The following is a 21,968-nucleotide window of genomic DNA, read 5'->3' as shown; positions in this document are numbered from 1 at the left end:
TTGGGATTTATATAAACTAGTTTTTATTAAACTTCTTATTACACTTTCATTTAAGCTAAACCTTGTAAAAGTTTTTGTTGAGTTGAAAATTTTTAAACACTTAATTCACTGCCCTTCTTAAGTATAGTTGCTGATCTAAAACTTTTTCCTTCAAACTTGTTGCTTAGGGTCTACAAGTGTTTTAGACTTTATTTTATATTATTTTTGTCCTTGAATGCTTGAAGTAAGCTACGTTGTTATTCTAACCTTAACATGCTTAAATGGGGAGAGGAGTCTCTCCATTTTTTTCCCTCCACTTTCCTTATCCCCACCATTCAAATTATTTTATTAAACCATTTTTTAAATGATATAATTAATAAATAGTAGAAATGAAGGAAATGGAGAGAAAAGAAGTGGAGAGACCCCTCTTTCATTTAAATGTTCCATTAATAAGTCCCACCATTTTGTATAGCTGGCATTTTTTTTATTCTTTATGATAAAATATCAACCTCCATTTTGATCAATATCCGTTCTCCCTCTCTCCTCCATTGCAAAAGCTTCCCCCCCCCCCCAAAAAAAACAAAAAAAAAAAAAACCATTGCAAATCAAGTATTTGGGCCACTAGATGGTTCTTACCCCTATCCTTGCCCTAAGCCGTGCCCTCTCCATCGCTGGCAGCAAGTTATTCACACACATTTTTTGGAGGTCCATCAATTTCAGCAATTTCCATGTGCCTATAACGATCATCCAAGAAACAATCTCCCTGGTGACCTAACAATTGCATCTTCAACGACATTCAATGCCCAAAGCCCTTCATTCCCAGAACACTATTGATCAACCCGATAGTCTTGAGCCTCTTAACATCAGTGGCTCTGAAAGGGCTGTCCTGACCACAAGAGCTAACCACCACCTTAGCCTCCATGACATTAGGGTCCATGTAGGACTCTGCGTCGTGGTTCATGGACACCAGAGCCCAGTTAAATGATCTAGTCGTGAGTAGTTTATATACATTATACTCTATTTTCCCTTAATCATATTTTTTCCATTGAGTTTTTTGTGGCAAGGGTTTTAATGAGAGTATTAGGAACATATTCTATAATTTTCCTTTACTAAGGTTTTATCTCACTAAGTTTTCTCCAATAAAGTTTTAACGAGATAAAATATCTATCTATAAACATTTAAGGGAGAGTGTCATCGATAATAAAATATTTGTGGATGTCCATATTTTTCGGTTATTATTATTTTGTATATTCTATTTAATTTAGTCAATTACATCTGTGCATATAAATAGAGATATCTTAGTTATATTCAATACATTAAAATGAGAATTTTCTCTTCTTTTACTCTCTAATTCTCCTTTTTCTAATACCCCTCTTATCTTCTAAATCTTTATTTATTTTTATAAAAAAAATTACTTTGATAAATATAATATTAAAATAAATGTAATCTCTTAATTGACGCTTTCTAAAAAATATTTTAAAAAAAATTACAAGTCAAAATTTTTAATTAATCATTCAGAGTAAATCTGGATAGTCAATTTATAAAAATTATAAAAAAAATTAATATTAAATTTAAACCTATCAGATTAACTCGAAGCTATCCTAATTAGTGATGAAATAGTGTTAAAGCAAATTTATTAAAAATTTGGATAATTTTTTATGAAATTTTATTTTAAAAATAAAACTAAAAATTAAATCTAAATCATTCAGATTTTAATATAAATGATCCAATCTCATCAGGCCTAATCGCAAACCGGATTCATTTTCTTCTTGCACCATGGATCCCTAAATCATGCTTTCATGTAACAACAAGCTAATGGACTCGAGAACAGCAGGTATATATTCCATTGATTATTAAAAATATATATATATTCTTGATCTTTTCTATATGTATTGCGCTTCAAAAAGGATGAGTTGTACGTACTTGGTGCAGTGTCCTAATAGCAAATTGATTTTTTATATATATATAGGAAATGTGGTGAGTTCAAAGAATCAGTTTAGCCTCTTTTTAATTAAAAAAAAACAATTATATCCAGGTTTCATTTATAAAATAATCATTATTCAATGCCATATTATCACTAATGTGAAAATTTGAGCCGGGTGAGTATTTTATAAATTTTAAAAAAAATTTAATAATAAAATTTTTTATTTGTAATCTAAATGTAACTTTTTTAAAAGAAAATGATGAGTTATGATTTTCAATTATGGCCTGACTGTGACAAGTTTCAGGTCCCAAAAACAAAAAATTGAATATTGTGGCAAGACAAATCAAATCAATGTCTCATGCAAACGCAGCTCATTGCTCGGCTTGCCTCAAATGATGAAATGATTCAAAAAGAAGCCTAAGTGTGTTGACTGATGATATTGAGCCCACTTAATATATTGGCCCAAAAAAAGCCCACTTATCCATCAGCTCCAGTATGCTATTCGCTTTTGCGGTGTTTGCGGCACTTGTGGTTGTCGCAAAAGTGGAAGGTGGGGCAGGCCCAAATTTTTTCTTTTTATTGCCTAAGGTACCACAGTTGGCAATTATAAAATTAATTTTTTAAAAAATATAAATATTATTAAAAGGATTATTTTCTTTTAAATAATATTTTTTCACACGTATTTTCAAGAATCAAACTTTCAAATTATGCTTAAGGGCTCAAATCGCTATCATCTATGTTACATTTTCCTAGTGTGGGGTACGGCAATTGAAAACACCATGAAGACAATGTTTACAAGGGTTTTTCCTCCCCTCTTTAAATTTAATCACAGGTGACGACAACAGTAAATCTAACTGATAAAAATTTAATTTATAATTCATAAAATCATGAGCTCAATTTTATTATTAATATGAAGACCTTAATAATATGTGATTTATAAGTACTCTTGTAAACCTTTTTTGAGTCTAGAAATATATCTTGATCCTAATTAATTTAAAGCAACTTTTTAAGATTCAACTGCACGTCAATTTTTTGTTACTAAAAATTCATTCACATGTTGACATATTAATGACTGGAGAATTATCATTTACCATGCAGGAGTCGGATCATCCAGCATTTGCTGGTTATTTAGTTAATAACAATATTGATTAACCATCGGAGTATCATTCATTAAAAATGTCAACCAAAAATTCAAATTCACACTCCACCCTATGAATGCTGAAATTAGTTTATATATATATATATATATATATATATCAAAAAAAGACTACAATTAATCCCCTCCGCTTGCTCTCTCTCTAAATTATTGTCAGCATTTCTGTTCCATGGTCAACGGTTTCATAATCGTTCATCATTATCAGAAACCCATACGTTTGTGGATAGCATTGAACCTAGTGGAGCCATATTGGTCGAGTTATATGGATTGACTTAGATATCCTATTATAAGGTTAGATTAAGTTAAAAAAATATTAACTCATAAAAGATAATTTTTTTTTTGCTCAAACCAAATAACTCACCACCCAAATGGGTTAGAGTTAAATCATTTAACCCATATTATTTTATTAAAAAAAATTTAAAATAAAAAATGGAAGGAGTTTTAGCACCAAAATCCCAGAAGACAAGCAAATTTTCAAATAAACCATGATGAAATTGATCAATTCTGTATATTTTTTATGTAAATTTTTTAATTACATGAAATATTATAATAGAACTTCTTATTTAAGCATAACTTTAAAAAATCATAACAAAATAATAAATGAATTGTGAATTTACTCATTTAACCCACTAACTCACAAGAGCTAGGTTGATATTATGCCAACCCACATAAAATAAGTTGAACCTAACTTAACATATATTTTTCTCAATCTATAGGCTCCTTTTGGTATGAATATTAAGTCTTATAGGATTGAGAATGGGATTGGCTATGGGAATAAGATTTTAAAATTATGTTTAAGATGATATAGGATTAAAAAAAAATCAAATCAAACAAAAATTGGCAGAAAAAGAACCAAATGCCCTCATCTTTTTCCATTTCCTGTTTCTACTCAACCCAGAAAGGCTCAATTTCACAAATCAGAAATCATTAATCAAAATTAGAAACTCAATTTCATGAACCCATGATTTGAAACCCGATTTCATGAACCTAGAATTAGATGAGGATCGATGATGAACCCAAAAGCAAATGATGGAGGTAAGGAGTCGCTCAAACTCCACTGTCTCTGCTCTTGTTTGTACTAGTGTCTACATTAGGGTGGCTCCGTCTCTTTCTCCCCTTGCTCCTATTCCATCCCTATCACATAATGACAACATTCACCAAATCTGGAACAAGAAAATGAATTTCAATTTTGATCTTGCCAATACTCATACGATGGTAGCAAGATGCACTAGCCACTAAGAAGTGGCCAATGAGGGAATAAGTCATCACTAGAGTCATCTTTAATGGTTTTTTAGAAGTAACGAGTCAGATTTAAGGAACTTTTTGATAAGTGCTTTGATCATTTTAATCCTAAGATTGAAATTGCAATATCAAGAGTAGGTGGGTTTAAATATTCCCACATAAGTAGTATTGGCCAATCTCAAACGTTGACGAATGCTTCTTACCAAACTAGTCAAAGCTAGTATTTCTTTGACCCAATCCCTATCCTTCAATGTCTCATACCAAATACAGTCATGTGAGGCAGTGGTGGAGTCACATGTAATGTGGAGGTATATTAGGAAAAATGATACATTTTGGAGTATAGGTTTTTATATTTTGTAATTTTCACCTTTTACTTATTATACTTTGCACTTCCTTATTTTTATATTTTAAAATTTAAATCCATTTCAATCTTACTTTTTTAATCAAGATCTATTCAAATTTTTAACTTAGCCTCATAAATATTAGCTCATAATTTTACTATACCTAAATGCTAATTTTATTTATTAATTGTTTTAAAATAAAAAAAATAATATGACTAAATAGACTCGCTCCTCATCCTAAATACTACTCAGGAACTAGTTAAAAAAAAGATGATAAATAATAAAAATTCAAAACTCAAGAGTAAATTGAGTAAATGTTTTTCATTAGCTCGTTACATTTATGAATTTACGGATAGGGAATAAAAAAATAAATAGTTGATTTGAAAGAGATAAAAATATCTTCTTTCTATTGAAAATCCTAATTTCATCATTCCTCTCTCTTGACTAAGAATTCTAGCTCCGCTACTATATGAGCCAACTCATATATCGCAGAGCATAATCTAAAATAATTATGGCGGTGGATATCGAAGCCAGAGGCATTTAATATTACAAATGAGAAAAAAAGCGCACTACAGCTTCTGAAAGTTGAAACAGATGTTTACAAACCAATTTTTAAGTGCTAAAAGGCTAAGAAGCCAGGATAAGCTCGAGGCCCCGTTAAACCCATAATAAACTGTCCACTTGTGATGATTACAAGCCCTTGATTATTTTTGGGAGAATGATATTAAAATTTTATATTAATAAATTTATAACAATTAAGTCCCAACTAAATTTTTATAAAGTCAGCTGTAAATATTAATTCAAATCATCACAAATTTAAAATTACAAATAAAACATTTAAATTCTAAATATAACTTTTAATTTATAATTGATATTTTTATTTTTAATTGTCTGAATCAATATTTATAACTTATTTTGTAGAAAATTTTATCTGGAACCTAATGATCAGAAATTCTTTATTTTGACACTTTCTATCATTCTCCCAATAATTAATAAAATATTACTCCCTCTATCCCAAATTATAAAATAATTTAAAGAAATTTGGTTGTCTCAACATATATGATAATTTAAAAAAATAAAGTTTCAATATTTTTTCAATATTACTTTTTAAGTTAAGAGAGAATAGCATGATGATTAAGCGTATAAAAGCATTTCTTAAAGTTTATGGTTTTATTGTGACAATGTAAGTATATAAAGTTTTATTATTGAGCTTTATTTTTTTTTAGCAAACAGTATTGAGTTTTATTAATATGTGTAACTTTGTCTCAGATTGTTTTGTAACTTGAGACGGAAAGAGCAAGGGCATTCCACAGTAATTATATAAAATAAGAAGAATGATAGTTAAGTCTTAATTAATTAATTTAAGTTAAATCCAATCATTTTAAAGTATCAAAAAAATCCTTCTTCCTTCAATGGTAATGAATCTAATAATTTTAAAGATTTGCCAAATTCATCTTTCAATTTTACAACTTTATTATAATACATTTACAACTTGTTTTTTAAATTTTAATAACAAACACAATATTCATCTTTAATATTTAAAGATATGCATAATATTGAGGAAGTAACGTCTTTTGTAAATTCTTAGAGTTGGTAGACTTAAATTTTTCAGCATAAAAAATGAATTTTTGTATTTTTTGTTAAATTTAAAAAAATAAGTTGTAAATACATCATAATAAAATTACAAAATTGAGAGATGAACTTGCAAATTTCTAGAGCTATTAAACTTAATACTTTTTAACATTAAAAATGAACACTTATATTATTGGTTAAAATTTTAAAAAATAAATTATAAATATATCACAATAAAAATTATAAAATTAAAAATTAAACATACAAAGTCTTGTAATGTTTAAATTTCATACTTCTCAATATTAAATATGAACATTTATGTTCTCTATTAAAATTTAAAAAGTAAATTATAATGCACCATAACAAAATTAAAAAATTAAAAATTAAATTTGTAAATCTCATTGTTAAATTCTAATAATTGAAAGACCAAAAACCTCTGTTCGTATTCTAAAAATAATGAGAACTTAAGATTTATCTGAATAACTCTCAAAAATATATTCCAATCACATTTAGAATGTATTTTTATTAAATTTAATAAATATTTTAACAAAATTTTTTATTAAAATAAAATGAAAATCAAATATACATTTAATTTAAATAAATTGATTCTTATACTGTCCTTCCATTTTCCCATGAAATGAAGAGCATCATCAATCATGGACTATTGGCTGTACGGTGAGGGCCATTTTTTGGCCATTAGCGCTTACAGTTAGCACATGTGATCGCCTGTCATGACGTCCGTAGCGCACGACACGGTCCAAAATAAAAGCACCATATCAATTTTATATATTTAAATTAGATATATCATCCTACATTTTTGCACATATCTGAATCTGACTACTCACCAAACAAAATTTCATGAAACCCCTGATACCAAACAGGGGAGGACAAAAAAAAACACAAAATAAATAGAAAAGCGATGCAAAACAAGCTCGACCCCTAATTTACATGACAGTGCAGCCGTTTTCCTCCTCATTGTAGCCGTAATTCGCATGATCGGCCCGGGATGAACCGGGATCGGCGGCGGCGGCTGCATGTAAGGCTGACCGTACATCATCGGTTGCTGCGGGTACATACTGTTCAGATGTGGCTGCTGCTGATAATTATGGCTCATCATGGGAGCCATGTAGTGCTGTTGCTGCTGGGGCAGATATTGTGGAGGATGAGGAGGAGGCTGCATGTGCATGCCAGGGTAATACCCTGGCATTAAATTCCTCATCTGATCCATCTGGCCCATTGGAACAGGGCCCATCTGGCCCATTGGAACATGGCCCATTTGGCCCACGTTTCTATTATTATCCTTTTTACTGTCACCACCATTGCCGCCCAGGCCGCCTCCTCCTCCTCCTTTACCTTTACCTTTAGGCTGATGAGATTGAGGAAGAACGAGTTTATCAAGATCATCATTGTTGTCGTCGTCATCAAAATCGTAGCCCTCGTCCTCAAATTTCTTTCCTTCTTTACCATTCTTTTTATTTCCAGTTTTACCCCCACCTCCTCCCTCCTTATTCTTCTTCTTCTTCTTGTTATCTTTGTTTTTGTCGCCTCCTTTTTTACCAAACCCTAGTAACCGACTTAGCAATCCCCACTGGTTTTCGTGTTCTTTTTGTTACCTCCTCCTCCTCCACCTCCACCTCCACTCTTCTGTTTCTTTCCTCCATTGCCTCCATTTTTGGACTTGATTTGCGCTGCTACAGCCATGGCGTCAATTTCCTTTCCATTCTTACCCTTTCCCCCGCCACTGTTGCCTTTTTGCCCTTTCATCATTTTGTTTGGCATGGCATGGGCATGGTCGTCTTCATAGTCCTCTGAATCTTCGTAATCGTCAAAATCGTCGTCGTCGTCGAACTCGTCATCACTTGCGTCAAAATCCTCCTCCGGCAAGTCGAACTTGACAGATTTGTTGTTTTTGGCGGGTGGCTTGAAATTACTTGGCGCTTTATTTTGGAATTGAAACAACTGAGGCTGACCACCACCACCACCTCCACCTTTCTGGTGGTCCTTTGTGCCCTTGTGAGACTTGTTGTCCTTTGCTCCTTTGCCATGATGATGATCAATTTGCAGGTTGTTGAACTGGTTAGTGGGAAACATCATGCCTTTCGGCGCCCATATTTCAGCGCGTTTGCCTGAACTTTTCAGCTTTTTTATCAGTGTGCTTGGATCCACATTCCCTGCCACCACTACCTTACCTTGCTCTGCATCTATGTTCACTGAATACACCCCTGTCACCACACACCCACACACACACACACTCTATTAGTTCAAGATAAAGTTGAAACATGAAGCATATCAACATTGGATCTGAAAAGGGACAGATTAGATGTGTAATGAAAGCTATGTACCATCGATTTTCTGAAGCAGTTTCTTTACTTTATGCTGGCAGCCATCACAGTGGATATTCACCTTGAGAACACAAGTCTGCAAAATTAGGTTGGCATCAGCACAGAAGAATTACCAGAGGAACAAAAGCAAGTGTAATAACTAAGCTTATTAAACAAAAATGAGACTCGAGAGAACCTGTAAGTACCTGAATTTTGAGACCGTCTTGCTTATTCATCTTCTTCTCTCTGGTTCACTAGCAGAGGAGAGAAAGTGATGTAGGAGAAGAAGAGGGAGATGCAGAGATATTTTTAGAGCGGTGAAAGGCGGTTGAAAAGAATGGCCAACTTGATCTCTTTTGGCTTTGTTCCCTTACTGGAATTGCCGTACAGATCCCACGCACTTGCTCACACGTACACAATCCTCACAGAGACAGAATAATGGATGAAGAGAGAGAGAGAGATAGAGGACGATGAGCAGCAGGACGATGACTATAAACAGATAGCGAGCTAAGTAGGAAACTAAGAATAGGTTTCCCTGTAAGTTGGCTTTAATTGATGCTTCTTTTGTTGCATAAAAATTAAAAAGCTTCAAGTTTGGGAATGCTTTTGACAGCTTAATCATGCTCCTCTTGGACATTAATAATTAAGCGCACTGGCCGACTCCTAATGTTTCTGTGCTAATATGGACTGGAAAACACAGCCCATATTCTACAGCCCTCTGTTTTGGTCCCAGGTCCACATGCAGGTTGTTCTTAACCGTTGCGATCATCTATTTATATTGTCATTTGTCAAATACAGTGATTTTCCTTCTTTATCCTTAAAAAGCTATAGCGTGCCTGTATTTTTTTTATGAGTCATTTTATCAACTTTATTAATATTAATATAAAAAATTATAAAAATAAAAGTGTATAAAATTTTAAATATATTTTTTATATTTAAAAAACAATTTCATGTTATTTTCTTTGAGTAATTTTAAAAATATTTTTTAAATATTACTTAAGAAGCTGTATTATGGCTTATAAATGAAATTAAATAAATTTTTTAAAATGTGTCTTATATAAATAAGATCGAAGAGAATATGTACTAATGTTGACAATAAAATTAGATCTCAAACAAAAAATTAAATTAAATTAAAATCTTAATAATGTAAAATTCATCTAAATATTTCCACAAAATAAAAATGAACTCGGTAAAATATAGTAAAGAAAAAAAAAATGTCTGACAGAGAATATAACAACCAAAATCAAAATACAAACCTAGAGATATAAAGAAATATGAAAAAATATAACTTTGAGCTCTTGTACTTTACTCAAGTTTTATTATAAATTTTTAAATTTTTTTAATATTTTAAATTTTTAAATTTTTATTTTTTAGTGTTTTAGGTTTCTCAATGAATGTATCGAGTGACTTAGAATACTAAAAAATAAAATTATAAAAATTTATAACAAAACATGAGTAAAATATAGAGATCTAAAGTTATATTTTTTCAAGAAACATAAACAATGATTCTAGATTGCCAGTATTAAAATCTAAGAATTTGTCTCTACAAAAATCATAACTACATAATTATAAAAAAGAGAAAACGTATATGTTCAGTATTATATACTTAAGAGGATTGTCTCGCATTAACATATATGTATATTTTTGAAATTATTTATTTTATAATAAATTTTTATTATTAATATTATTAATATATTAAAATTTACATGTTTAATTCAATTAAATAAAAATATATTAAATATATAAATAACAAAATTCTTGTAAATGCATGCCATTCACAAATTGATAAAATAAAGCAAGAGAGATGATGATGACATCATGATGATGAAAAGAAAATTAAAGGAAAAGGATAGATTGAAAGAAAATCCAATAACTTCATTATTAGCTTAGCAAAATAACACGGGGGAGACTGATAGATCTGAAGCAATGGCGGAGATCGAAAAGCATGTCTGGGACGGTGACAAGGGTTCAATGAATAGATATGAGACCACGATGATATATTGTCGAGTCAATATTTTAATAACTATTAACTTCTTTTAATTTTTAATTTTCTAAAATCTAGTTGAAATTGGAACAGGAGAAAAGATTTTTTTTTTGTCAAAATTATTTTATTATATCTTGATGTTAAAATAATTGATGGCCGAGCCTAGTGGAGTTCAATTTTTTACCTCTCTTCAATGTATCAAATTGTGCTATCGTGCAAGCAGAAACTCCGACTTTATTGGCCCACTCCGGAGATGATTAGTTGAGAAGTTCAAGTCCTAACCACAGGTTTGGTAATGTGCACTTTGACGCAGGACTGACTTGGGTGCTCATCTCTGGACCATCCAGATAATTTAGATGATTAATTGAGTATTATATACTCCCCATCTTTATATGTAAAATATTTTTAATTAAATCATATAAATTAATAAAAATTAATTATATAATTAAAAATATAACAACATTTTAATTTTACCTCTAATTATTATAAATAAAAAATAAATCTTTTTTAAAATAAATTGATGGGAATACTTATCTTTTTTTCTTTTCAATTTAATAAGGATGTAATGATCCATTTATTTAAAAATATACTAACAATTCCTTATATTTAGGAATAAAAAAGGTTTTAAAAGACTTTTTATATATAGGGATAGACGAAGTATTATATTTATTAAAATAAAAATTTATAAAAATTATAAAATAATTTTAATAAATTTTTTATTCTTAATATGATTTAAATTTAATTTGAAATGTTCAATTTAATATTAAAATTTTTATAATGATGTATATTGACTATTTAAATTTACTCTGTATAGCCTAGATTCATCATTATAAAAATTTTAATATTAAATTATATCCTCTAAATTAAATTTAGGTTAAATTAAAATTATATTACAAATTTTATAAATTTTATTTTAATAAATATAAAATAAAAATATATAAAAATATTTTAAAAATTTGAATGTCACAGATCTTGTTACTGTGATAAGCATCAGTCCCCTTTGACCCACATGGCTCGATCCTATCTTTCTCTTTTTTCGTTCGCAATGAGATACCTCGTAACTGTAAGTTTATGTTACGGATGTAATGCCAGTGGCCTCCTGCCGTCACCCAAGTCTTCGAACCCCGGGAGCTTTCCTTTGTAAAAGTGTAGTGTGTGAGTGAGCACACAAAAAAAAAAAAAAAAACAACAAAAACAACAACAAAAAAGAGCAAACAAACAATCAATTAAACAAATTGTTTGCCAAATCTTTTTAGCTAAATAGACTTATTTTTAAGGTATGTCTAGCTAAATAAGCCAAGCCTCTGAAAACAGAGTGGCCTGTAAGACTACAATGCCCATGAAAGCTTCATTTAATTTTTATATATATTATATTTATATATTAAATACATTTAATATATATATTATTATATTTAATTTATATTATTATATTGCAACATATATTCTTTTAGTTAAATGATTAAGCTTTGTTGATAATTTAGATACACTTAAAATCTAATGAATGCTATTTAAAGTCTATCTCTTAAAGCCTTTTAAAGGCTTACTTAATGAATAGGTCTTTAAAATGGTTTTGGCCTCATTCAAGTTTATGATAGGCTCAAACTTAAATCTTAAAAAAAAAAAAAAAAGCTTGTATATAGGCTTAAGATTAGACTCAAGCTTTAAAATAATAGTGCCCTTTCATTTCAGTTGAGTATTATAATTAATTATATTATAAGATAATCTTTTTGAATATTGAATTAATTTTAGCTGTATAAATTATCATAAAGATATTGGTTTTTAAAATTAAATTATTGATAAAGTTATATTTAATATTATTAAATTTGTTAAATTTTATTTAAAAAGTAAATATATTATTTAACAGCAAAATTGAATCTACAAACAAATTTTCAAAGCTTATTTTAAAATATAATTCTGATTTAATAATTAATTCTCAAATTTTTTGGGTGTTTGAATAACTTTAACCAAAAAATTAATTTTTTTGGGCTATCAGGCAGATAATATTATCCCATTTTGGGCTATCCAAACAAGCAGATAATATTATACCATTTTTTTAAATGTCAAAGGGAAATTGATTTTTTGGGCTATCCAAACAGGTAAATAATATTGTATCATTTTTCAAATGTTAAAGACAAATTGAATCATATTGAAGTTTAAAATCCCATACATTTCTAAATAAATGGTGGACGGACAAAAATACCCTTTCACTTTTTTTTTTAAATGTATATACATTAAGGACGCGGAGGAAATTCAAGCACCGCTCAAATCCCCATCTCTGGCACTGACACATACAGCCAGTCATCAGAAGTCAAATTAAAATAATTCACTCTTGCTTGCTCATGAAGATTGAACAGGAAACAGCATCTTTTCGGAGTTTGGACTGTGCCTTTCCAACCAAAATCAGTATTTGTCTTCTTCCTAAACCAAACCTCCATGCAAATTTTTCTGTTCCTTTTTTGATCTCTTTCCTTTGTCTTAAACAAAGACTTGGAACAGGAAAGATAAGTGCGAGGAGATGCCTTAATGGTGACAAAAAAGCTCCTTAGTCCTACCAGAGGGAACGACACTCCTAGAAATCCTTGGCATGTCAAAAATAAGCTTAAGCTTTTGCACTGAGTACTTGAAGTTGCCGGGTCTCAAACCCTGCACTCTTTTTTTTCTTTTTTTTTTCTTGTTTTTCTCCATCAGTGCCCTAATACTTTGATTATTTAGCTATATCATGTTATATGGCATTTGGCAATGTCTTGGGACATGGACAGTTGGATTGTCACTTGCAAAAATTTTTTTTTCATTCAATTAAAAAATATTAATATCAACTTACTTCTGAATTATAATAGTAATTAAAATCTTGATTGCATAATTTGTTTATTGGCATTATTTTAATAAAAGTGTGGTGAAAATTGAAAACTCATTTACTTTAAAAGAATAAATAAAGTAAATAAAAATATATACACATGAAAAATAAGAAAATTATAATACTCCCTCTGTCTCAAATTATAAGGCACTTTTGAAGGAGTTTTTTTATCTCAAAATACAAAACACTTTGGATAGATTAATGTTTCATTAAATTCATTAATTTCGATACTACCCTTTCTCTCTCTATAATAAATTTATATTCCTTCTCTTTTCAATATATTAAATGATTGATATCTTTAAAAGTTTATATTTTTGTTTTAAAAGATAAGGTTGTTAAGTATATAAAAATATTTTTATTAGTATATAAGATTTTGTCTAAAAATATCTTATAATCTGAAATAGGAGGAGTAAAATATATTATGATCAAACAACTCTAAACTTATTTTTAATGTATATATATATATATATATATATGAATGTATGTGCATATAAAAATTATTTTTTATTTAATTATTATATTACTGTTTTAATAACTTCTTAAATCATGAAAATCATGATCTGTGGATTTTTCTTATTCATATCATCCGTCCTATTATCAAAATATTGACGTTTGGTTCTTCTTGTAATCTCATCCATCATTTCTTTTGGAGCTTCTTTTCACACTCCATGGTCCATAGGCCAGTTTATTTTTTAAAAAAGTTTTAAAAAAATAAATAAAATACATAAATAAATATAAATTCATATATAAAATCATGATCAAGCTTTAAAATGAAGATAGAAATATTTAATCAAATCAACTTTATCAAATTCAATAAATACAAAAATTTATGTATCATAGAGTATGGCATTAATCAAAATTAATAAATACACTTTACAAAATAAGCATGTTTAAGAAATTAATAAAAAAATATGTCAATATCGTATTAAAATAAATGATAAAAGAACCAACATCAATCATTTTAACAACACAATACTTAAACTGATATCGATCTGTTAGCGAACAGAGCTTGAAAGGTCACTTGGGCCAAGTATTTTTTTCAAGGCCTATCAAACCCAAGTCCTAAAGCTTGATTTTTTAAAAAAACAATCTCAATTTTTTAAATCCAAACTTTTATTTAAATAAAGTTTTAAATTCAGCTTTTATTAGACCTCATCTTTATTTCCAACTCTGTTTCCTTTCTCCATATGAAATTTGGTAATTCTTTACGTTATCTCATCCGTCGTTTTCTTTGGGAGCCTCATCAAGCAGTGGGCAGCTTCTTTCACACTCCGTGGTTAGGCTACGGCAGGCCCAGCAAGTAGCGATTAAAAGTATAAAGATTCGCAAATCCTGGCTTAGGGATGCTTCCACTAGCAATCTCAACGCATACAATATTGTAGCCCTTGACGATGATGGATGATCTTGAGGAATTAACTAGTTAGAAGCGACTAAGGCAGTAAAGAGATCGATTGATTTTGCCACTGGAAAATTGCCGGCAACAATGATATGTTGAAAGATATTTGAGCTCCTGGATTGATGATTTAGAACGAGAACCGTAAACTGGGCATCAATCACATGAAAGTTGTGATTGAAAGATGACCAGACAATAAGGCTGTCAACAAAATCATGCACAAGATATTTAATTTTTCTTTGAGTAGGCATGAAATGGACAGGTCATGCATGACTCATGAGGTTATGGACAGCTTCCCAGGTTCAATTCAGGCATTGAAAATAATGAAATATACAGTAGCAGAGAGATATTAACGTAATGATTGGCTTGTGCTATAATTTTTTTTAAAAAAAAAATTAAAATATTTCTATTCTTCAACTATCCATTTTAAAAATTTTGATATCCTAAATTCCCGTATAATATAATTTTTTTTAATATTTAAAAATAATTCATTAAGTAACTTACTTTTAAAAAAATTAAATTTAACTATTAGTTAATTAAAAAATTATAAAAAAAACTTAAAAAATAACTATAAAAATACAAATAAATACTTTATAAAAAAATTAATATCAGTTATATTCTTAGATTAATTGTTGGTGAAAATCATACTCTAACTTTTTACATGAGTAATAAATAAAAATTTTATAATGTTATTTATATATAATTTAAGAGACTTAATTGATATTAATTTTTTTACAGGATACTTATATGTAATTTTAACGGTCTTTTTATATAATTTTATATCTTTTTTTTGTAATTTTTAAGTCACGTGATGATCAATGTTAATTTTTTAAATGGCAATTGGCTAGTGCTCAATACATCAAGTTCAAATATTGAATGAAGAACTACACCGTATAAAAGTTTAAGATACATGAGATGTTCCTAAACCAATAATCGTGGGTAAAAATGATATTTAACCCTAAAAAAATTAATAGGATGGTTTGAGAAGCAGAGGCAAGTGGATTGGTTGATTAGCAGAAAGAAAAAACAAGGAGCCAAAGGTCAATTTGTTTATAATCTCATGCCATTAGTGCATACTTCTCTAATTGAAAAGGGAAAAAAGGGAGAGAAATAAAGAAATGAAGGGGAGGTGAGTGGGAGAGGAAAAGATGGGATGTGGGAGCAAATAAAGGAAGCGAGAGGTGGGAAGTTAGGTGGATGGGAACAACAAGGGTGGGAGGAATTCCAATAGTGCAACTTCTTTTCAAAGCAATTATCATCTGTACACAATTACATCGCAATTAGCTCCGTCGTTGCCAGTGGAAAAAAAAATGAGGAGAATAACATGCAAGGTCACGGGAATAACATGAAGCATGTTGCTTACATGTTTTTCGAATAATTTTTCGTTTTGAAAAATAAGAAAAAAAAAATTTATTTAAAAATGTGTGTTTTTATTATCTGTTTCGAAAACAAAAAAGTTAGAAGTTATTTTGAAAAACTAAAAAAATCAAAACATCATTAGGTGTTAGAAGAGGCAGGTTTTGATGATAACTTGTGTAAGGTCATCATGGCTTGTATTTGTACGCCTACTGCAAATGTACTTTGCAATGAGGAGCCCACTTCAAAGTTTACACCCACTTGAGGAAGACCCTGTCTCCCCCTACATCTTTATGCTGTGGATGGAGAAGTTAAGTCATATTATTGAGGATGAGATAATTAGAGGAGAGTGGAAACCCATTCAATTAGTAAAGGATGGTCCCAAACTTTCACATTTATTCTTTGCCAATAACTTGGTTCTCTTTGAAATAGCTTTCTATAACTTGATGGAAGTGATTGAGAGATGTATGACTCGATTCTATAGTGTTTCTTGTCAAAAGCTGAATAAGGAAAAAACTAAGCTCTGTGTATCCGCTAATGTTCATTTTAATAGAACCCAAGAGCTCAATGATGTTCTTGGTGTTGGGTTAACTGGAGACTTGAGAAAATATTTGGGTATTCCTCTAATTCATAAGAGGGTGACTTATAGAATCTATGTACTGATCTTGTCAAATGTAAGAAGAAGGTTGTTGAGTTGGAAAGGTAGGTATCTCACCTTGGCTGGTTGGTTAATTTTGGTCAAATCTATTATCTTCACCCTTCCCTCATCTTTTATGCAAACCATTCTCCTTCCAACAAGCACTCTTAATGAGCTTGAAAGCATAAGCCGTGATTTTTTACAGGGAGAAAATGAAGACAAGAAGAAGATTATCTCCTTTCGTGGCAGACCTTGTAGAAATATAGGAATTGTGGCGGGTTGGGTATTAAAAACTTGACATACCAAAGTAAATCTTTCATTTGAAAACTTTGTTGGGCTTTGGTTACCAACCTTAAGACTTTATGGGTTCAAGTTCTCAAATCTAAATACAAATGTGGAGTTGGTGTCACACTTGATATCAAAAGAAGAAGTGGAGCATTTATAACTTGGAAAAGCATTCTCAAGGTTTGGAACTCCTTTCAACATAGTTTAGGAAAGTTTATTGCTTCTGGGAGTCACATTCTTTCTGGTTTGATCGTTGGCTTCCCACCAAAACTCCTCTTATTGACTTAGTGGAACATGGCAAAGAGTTCATAGATATTAATGAAAGTGTAAGGGATCATGTCCTTTCTTCGGGAACTTGGGATGTGTACAAAATGAGACCCTTGCTTCTTAACCATATTGTGAACCTCATTGTAAGCATGAAAACCCCTTATGAGGTGAGAGGAGAGGACAAATACATATGACTTTATTCTACATAAGGTAATTATTCTATGAAATCATGATACTTTTCTCTTTTTGCAGGAATGGAAGATAACAGAGAACTAGTTTGGTGAGCAATATGGAGACAAAAGATCACAGAGAAGATCAAAACTATATTCTAGTTGATGGAGCATGATAGAGTTCATACAATCACACAACGTTTGTGGAGAGGTTTAATAGAAGATATACCTTACCCCTTTAGATGTATGGCTTTGGAAGACACTATCCACCTTTTTTGTGACTGTACTCCTACCAAGCATTGGTGGAATGAGTATGTGCACCAAGATATGTTGGATATATTTTTTTCTTTAGATAAGAGGGACTGGTTATCCTAGAATATGAAAGCTCGTGTGGGTAACTCATCTACTATGATTGTGCCCTAGAACACTTTATTTGCTTACATTTGTTGGAATATTTGGATAGATGCAGGGTTCTCTTTCAAGGTTGTACCGATGTGATTTAGGAGGATCCATACTTCTTTTTATTCAATGTTGTTGCCGACGTTAAATTGTCTAGTAATTTTGACTTACTTCCTAGAGATAGAAATGTTGTGCTCTAAAATCCTTTGAATGATGTTGCTATCATACTTGAAATCGATGACCCAATCCTTAAGAATGGCAGGAGTGCTTGTGGAAATGTTTTGAGATATGCAAATGGTAACTGGGTATATGGTTTCAATTGTAAGCTGCGATACCTCCCAGTTGCCACTGTTGAAATTCACATTATTCATCGTGGGCTTGAGTTGTATTGGCAAAAAGGATTCAAAACTGTGGAGGTCTTTTGTGATTGTGTGAATGCTATTTCACTAATCACAAAAGACAACCATGGGTATTACCCTTTCTATGATGTTATTTATGCAATTAAATTTTTGTTAAACATATTAGGCCTTGCTTACCTTCCTATTATGAAAATAAGGGCACCCCTCTACTCAATTCCTTAATAGGAATTGCCGGGGTGTTAACTCACGGAATCTACTTCACTCATGGCCAATACCCATTGGGCACTTCACTCAGGGTTTCCCCTTCGGGTTTTCCCGCCCCATAGGGGAAAACCCTGAGTGAAGTGCCCAATGGGTATTGGGCACGAGTGAAGTAGATTCCGTGAGTTAACACCTCGGCAATTCTTGTTAAGGAATTGAGTTGAGGGGTGCCCTTATTTTCATAACAAGAAGGTAAGCAACGGATGAGCGCCCTAGTACGAAAGCCCCTACTTAGTTTAAAGCATTAGTCACGAAGAAGCAACGGATGAGCACCCTAGCGCAAAAGCCGTTGCGCGTTAGTACGCGCAAGAAGCAACAGAATTAGCGCTCTAGCATGAAAGCCATTGCGCGTTAGTACGTGCAGCCGTTTTCTTGCTCCATTTTCTTGCTGCTTTAGTTTGATTGCTGCTTTAGTTTTCTTGCTCTGTTTTCTGATATGTTAATCTTAATTTTGTGTTTAGGGAGGACAATAGGATGGCTGACTACCTGACTAAGCTAGCTCATAGTTCTAATCTTAACGTTTGTTTCTTTGATGCCCTACCCTTTTAGTTAGTCTTTTCTTGGGTGGTTTGCTTGCTTTATTTGTTTTCTTTTGTTGCTTGTTTCCATAGTTTTTGTATGCCCCCAATTTGTTGAATGATAGTTTCCTTGTTATTCAAAAAAAAAAAACAGAGAAAACAGAAAAGGATCAATGACAATTATGTTTATAAAATAGATTATCTTTTACCCTTTCTTTCATCAATTTAAAATGTTTTTTCAAAATAATGATTCAAACAATTTTATTTTTTGTTACAAAATTTGTCCAGAAAAACTATTTTATAAAATTATTTTAAGAATATAAAAACAGAAAGCAAAACCAAGTCTCTCTGCATGTCTAATGGATTATGATATATTTTTCTATAGATTCAAAGTCCTCAAGTATAATTATTTTTGAGGGTGAAATTCAAAATGTTTTTTCTCAAAATAATGATTCAAACAATTTTTTTATTTTTGTTTTCAAAATTTGTCCTGAAAAACTATTTTATAAAATCATTTTAAGAATTTAAAAGCAGAAAACAGAACCAAGTCTCTATGCATGTCTAAGAGTATTCTTTAGAGATTCAAAGGCCTCGAGTATAATTATTTTAAAAGGTGAAAAGACCGAAATACTTTTGATGGGTAAAATATCCATACCGCATGTTAACTAAAGGAAATTAACAATCGAAGGTCTGAAAATAAAAAAGTTCAGTTACTTATAAAAAAATTTGTTTATTCAAAAAAGTTCATGTGAGATTGCACTTGCACTTGAAAAAATTTACGAGTTACTAGAGAAAAATTAATAATAAAAAATTTATAAAATAACAAGAAAAGTTTACTTACTTATAACAAGAAGTCTAGTTATTCATAAGAGCTGTGTGAATTTATATTTGTACTTGAAGAAGAAAAAATTTACAAATTAAATAAAAAAAACTCTAATAATAAAAAGGTTTGCAAACAACAAGAAAAGTTGAATTATTTATAACAAAAATCTACTTATTTATACAAGTCCATGTCAAATTTCATTTAATTTCTTTTCACTCATTAAAAGTAATGGAGTCATTTTAACGAGAAAAATAATTAAACTTGAGGCATTCAGACATGTAGAGAAATATTAGAATCTATTAACCTTAAAAAAGAATTATGTTCCTTTGAATGGCGCGGTTCTTCCATTAAAATAAGGTGTGCTGAAACATTCAAACTTGAAATTATTGTTGTTGTATTGTATATGCATATTAAAAAGCTCCTTTTAGAACTAATTTATCATGATTTTCACAGATAAATTTTTTTTTTAAAAAAATGACAGTTAAGTCTTAAAAAAAGAAATTAATGACAATTAAATTTTACACAAATTTTTTTGACAAATTGTAACACACCAAATTTTTTTTTTAATAATTTAACTCAACCATAGTTGGGTTACAGCCACCCAACACATTTTTATATCAATAATTTCAATATAAAATATTTTATAATTAACATTTCAGATAAATTTTTACCTCCCACATGCCATTAGGCTAAATCACATTTGTCCATCCTTATACTCCCAACAAGTAAACTAAATCACATTTGTCCATCCTTATACTCCCAACAAGTAAAATAAGCAATTTAATAAATTTTCAACACAAGCCAGTTATTTGGCCTTATAATCATGCCATTTTAACCAATCCAAAGTAAACCAAATATTAAAATTACAGTCATCCAAATTGTACTAAAAATAGAAATAGTTTGAAAGGCATGATTACATTTATATATTCATATAATTGACAATAAACAAAAAGCCCTATTATTGGCAATATAACACATTATAAATCATAAATTAAATACCCAAAAGAGATAGTGGATCTATACCACTAAGCCTCTGGGACTCCTCCACGTGTTACTCGTGGCTCTTCTCCTGAAAATTGTTAACCACATAATGAGACTCAAAAGTCCCAGTAACCAAAGCCAATTTATGATAGTGTATACAAACAGTTAAGTGTGTGATTACTAAGTGAGAATTAAAAAATAATATAATTTCAATAAATATAAGAAATATTATAATAAACACAAACAACTATCCTTATATCCCTCCATTAACCTCGAGCCGTAGCCCTCACTCGATGTTAAATTATCCGGCCAAAGGTAGATTAGCCCGAGCCCTTACAAGCCACCTATTGAGCTCCAATAGGGGCGTACCACGTGGCACATAAATACAACAATAATAGCAAGTCTCCCAACACCTCCCATAATAATTAAACAAATTCATAATAATATTGCACAATTATACAATATTACAAAATTCATAATTTTCTCAATAATCACCCAATTAACATGAAGTAACACTAATCACAAATTAAAAGCATGGTTACCTTGTGGCTTTTTCAATAAATTATTCCTTAAAATTTCTCTCTCACCACAATCTTCACTAGTAATACAATCTACAAATAACATATTATTTATAAATATTAGTTTCAATTTTTGAAACTAATAAAATAATTCTAATAATAGAATTAAAAATATAACATAATTTCTAATCTCAATCTTAATACAAATCTATAGTTAATACTATTAAGTAAATTTTTTAACTCCTCTTTAATTATCAATAAACATTAATAATCTAAAAATCAACTTCTAAATTAATTTCTATTATCAAAATTTTCTTTTTATTTTATAAATTCGTACCTAAAATACTCAAAAATTAAAAATTAAGTCTCTATCTTAGAATCATAATCCTATAACCATAATAATTCATTTCTCATCCCAAATAATCATCTAAACCTCAATAAATCAACATATATTTTCAGATCTAGTCTAGAATTTGATCCATAAGCCACATTCAAAGATCACCAATAAATTTATACTCTAGAATATTATTATACTACTAACAACCTCAAAAACCATATTTATTCAACATAAATTCATCCCTCTTCCAGATCTTAAATTTTCTACCACTATAAAATCAGAAACCAAAGA

General features: G+C 30.1%; 1 protein-coding gene and 1 long non-coding RNA gene across 2 annotated transcripts; one reads left to right on the top strand and one right to left on the bottom strand.

The window, feature by feature from the left end:
* Window positions 1-6,977: 6,977 nt before the first annotated feature.
* Window positions 6,978-9,264, bottom strand: LOC129300905 (heavy metal-associated isoprenylated plant protein 32-like). The gene is made up of 3 exons (XM_054939505.1): window positions 8,742-9,264; window positions 8,557-8,632; window positions 6,978-8,436 (listed from the first exon to the last, which is right to left on the bottom strand). The coding sequence occupies exons 1-3, from the start codon at window positions 8,769-8,771 to the stop codon at window positions 7,790-7,792; spliced, it is 753 nt and encodes a 250-aa protein (XP_054795480.1). The 5' UTR covers window positions 8,772-9,264; the 3' UTR covers window positions 6,978-7,789.
* Window positions 9,265-16,472: 7,208 nt separating this feature from the next.
* On the top strand, window positions 16,473-18,141 carry LOC129300903 (uncharacterized). The gene is made up of 2 exons (XR_008590861.1): window positions 16,473-17,478; window positions 17,564-18,141. It is a non-coding gene; the product is annotated as an uncharacterized LOC129300903 (long non-coding RNA).
* The last annotated feature ends 3,827 nt before the right edge of the window (window positions 18,142-21,968 follow it).

Source organism: Prosopis cineraria, unplaced genomic scaffold, assembly GCF_029017545.1.
Source record: "Prosopis cineraria cultivar Desert tree isolate PC_DT_omini unplaced genomic scaffold, ASM2901754v1 PC1803, whole genome shotgun sequence".
NCBI classification, from domain to species: Eukaryota; Viridiplantae; Streptophyta; class Magnoliopsida; order Fabales; family Fabaceae; genus Prosopis; species Prosopis cineraria.
Note: the sequence above shows the minus strand (reverse complement) of the source record. Positions and strands in the feature narration are given on the sequence as shown.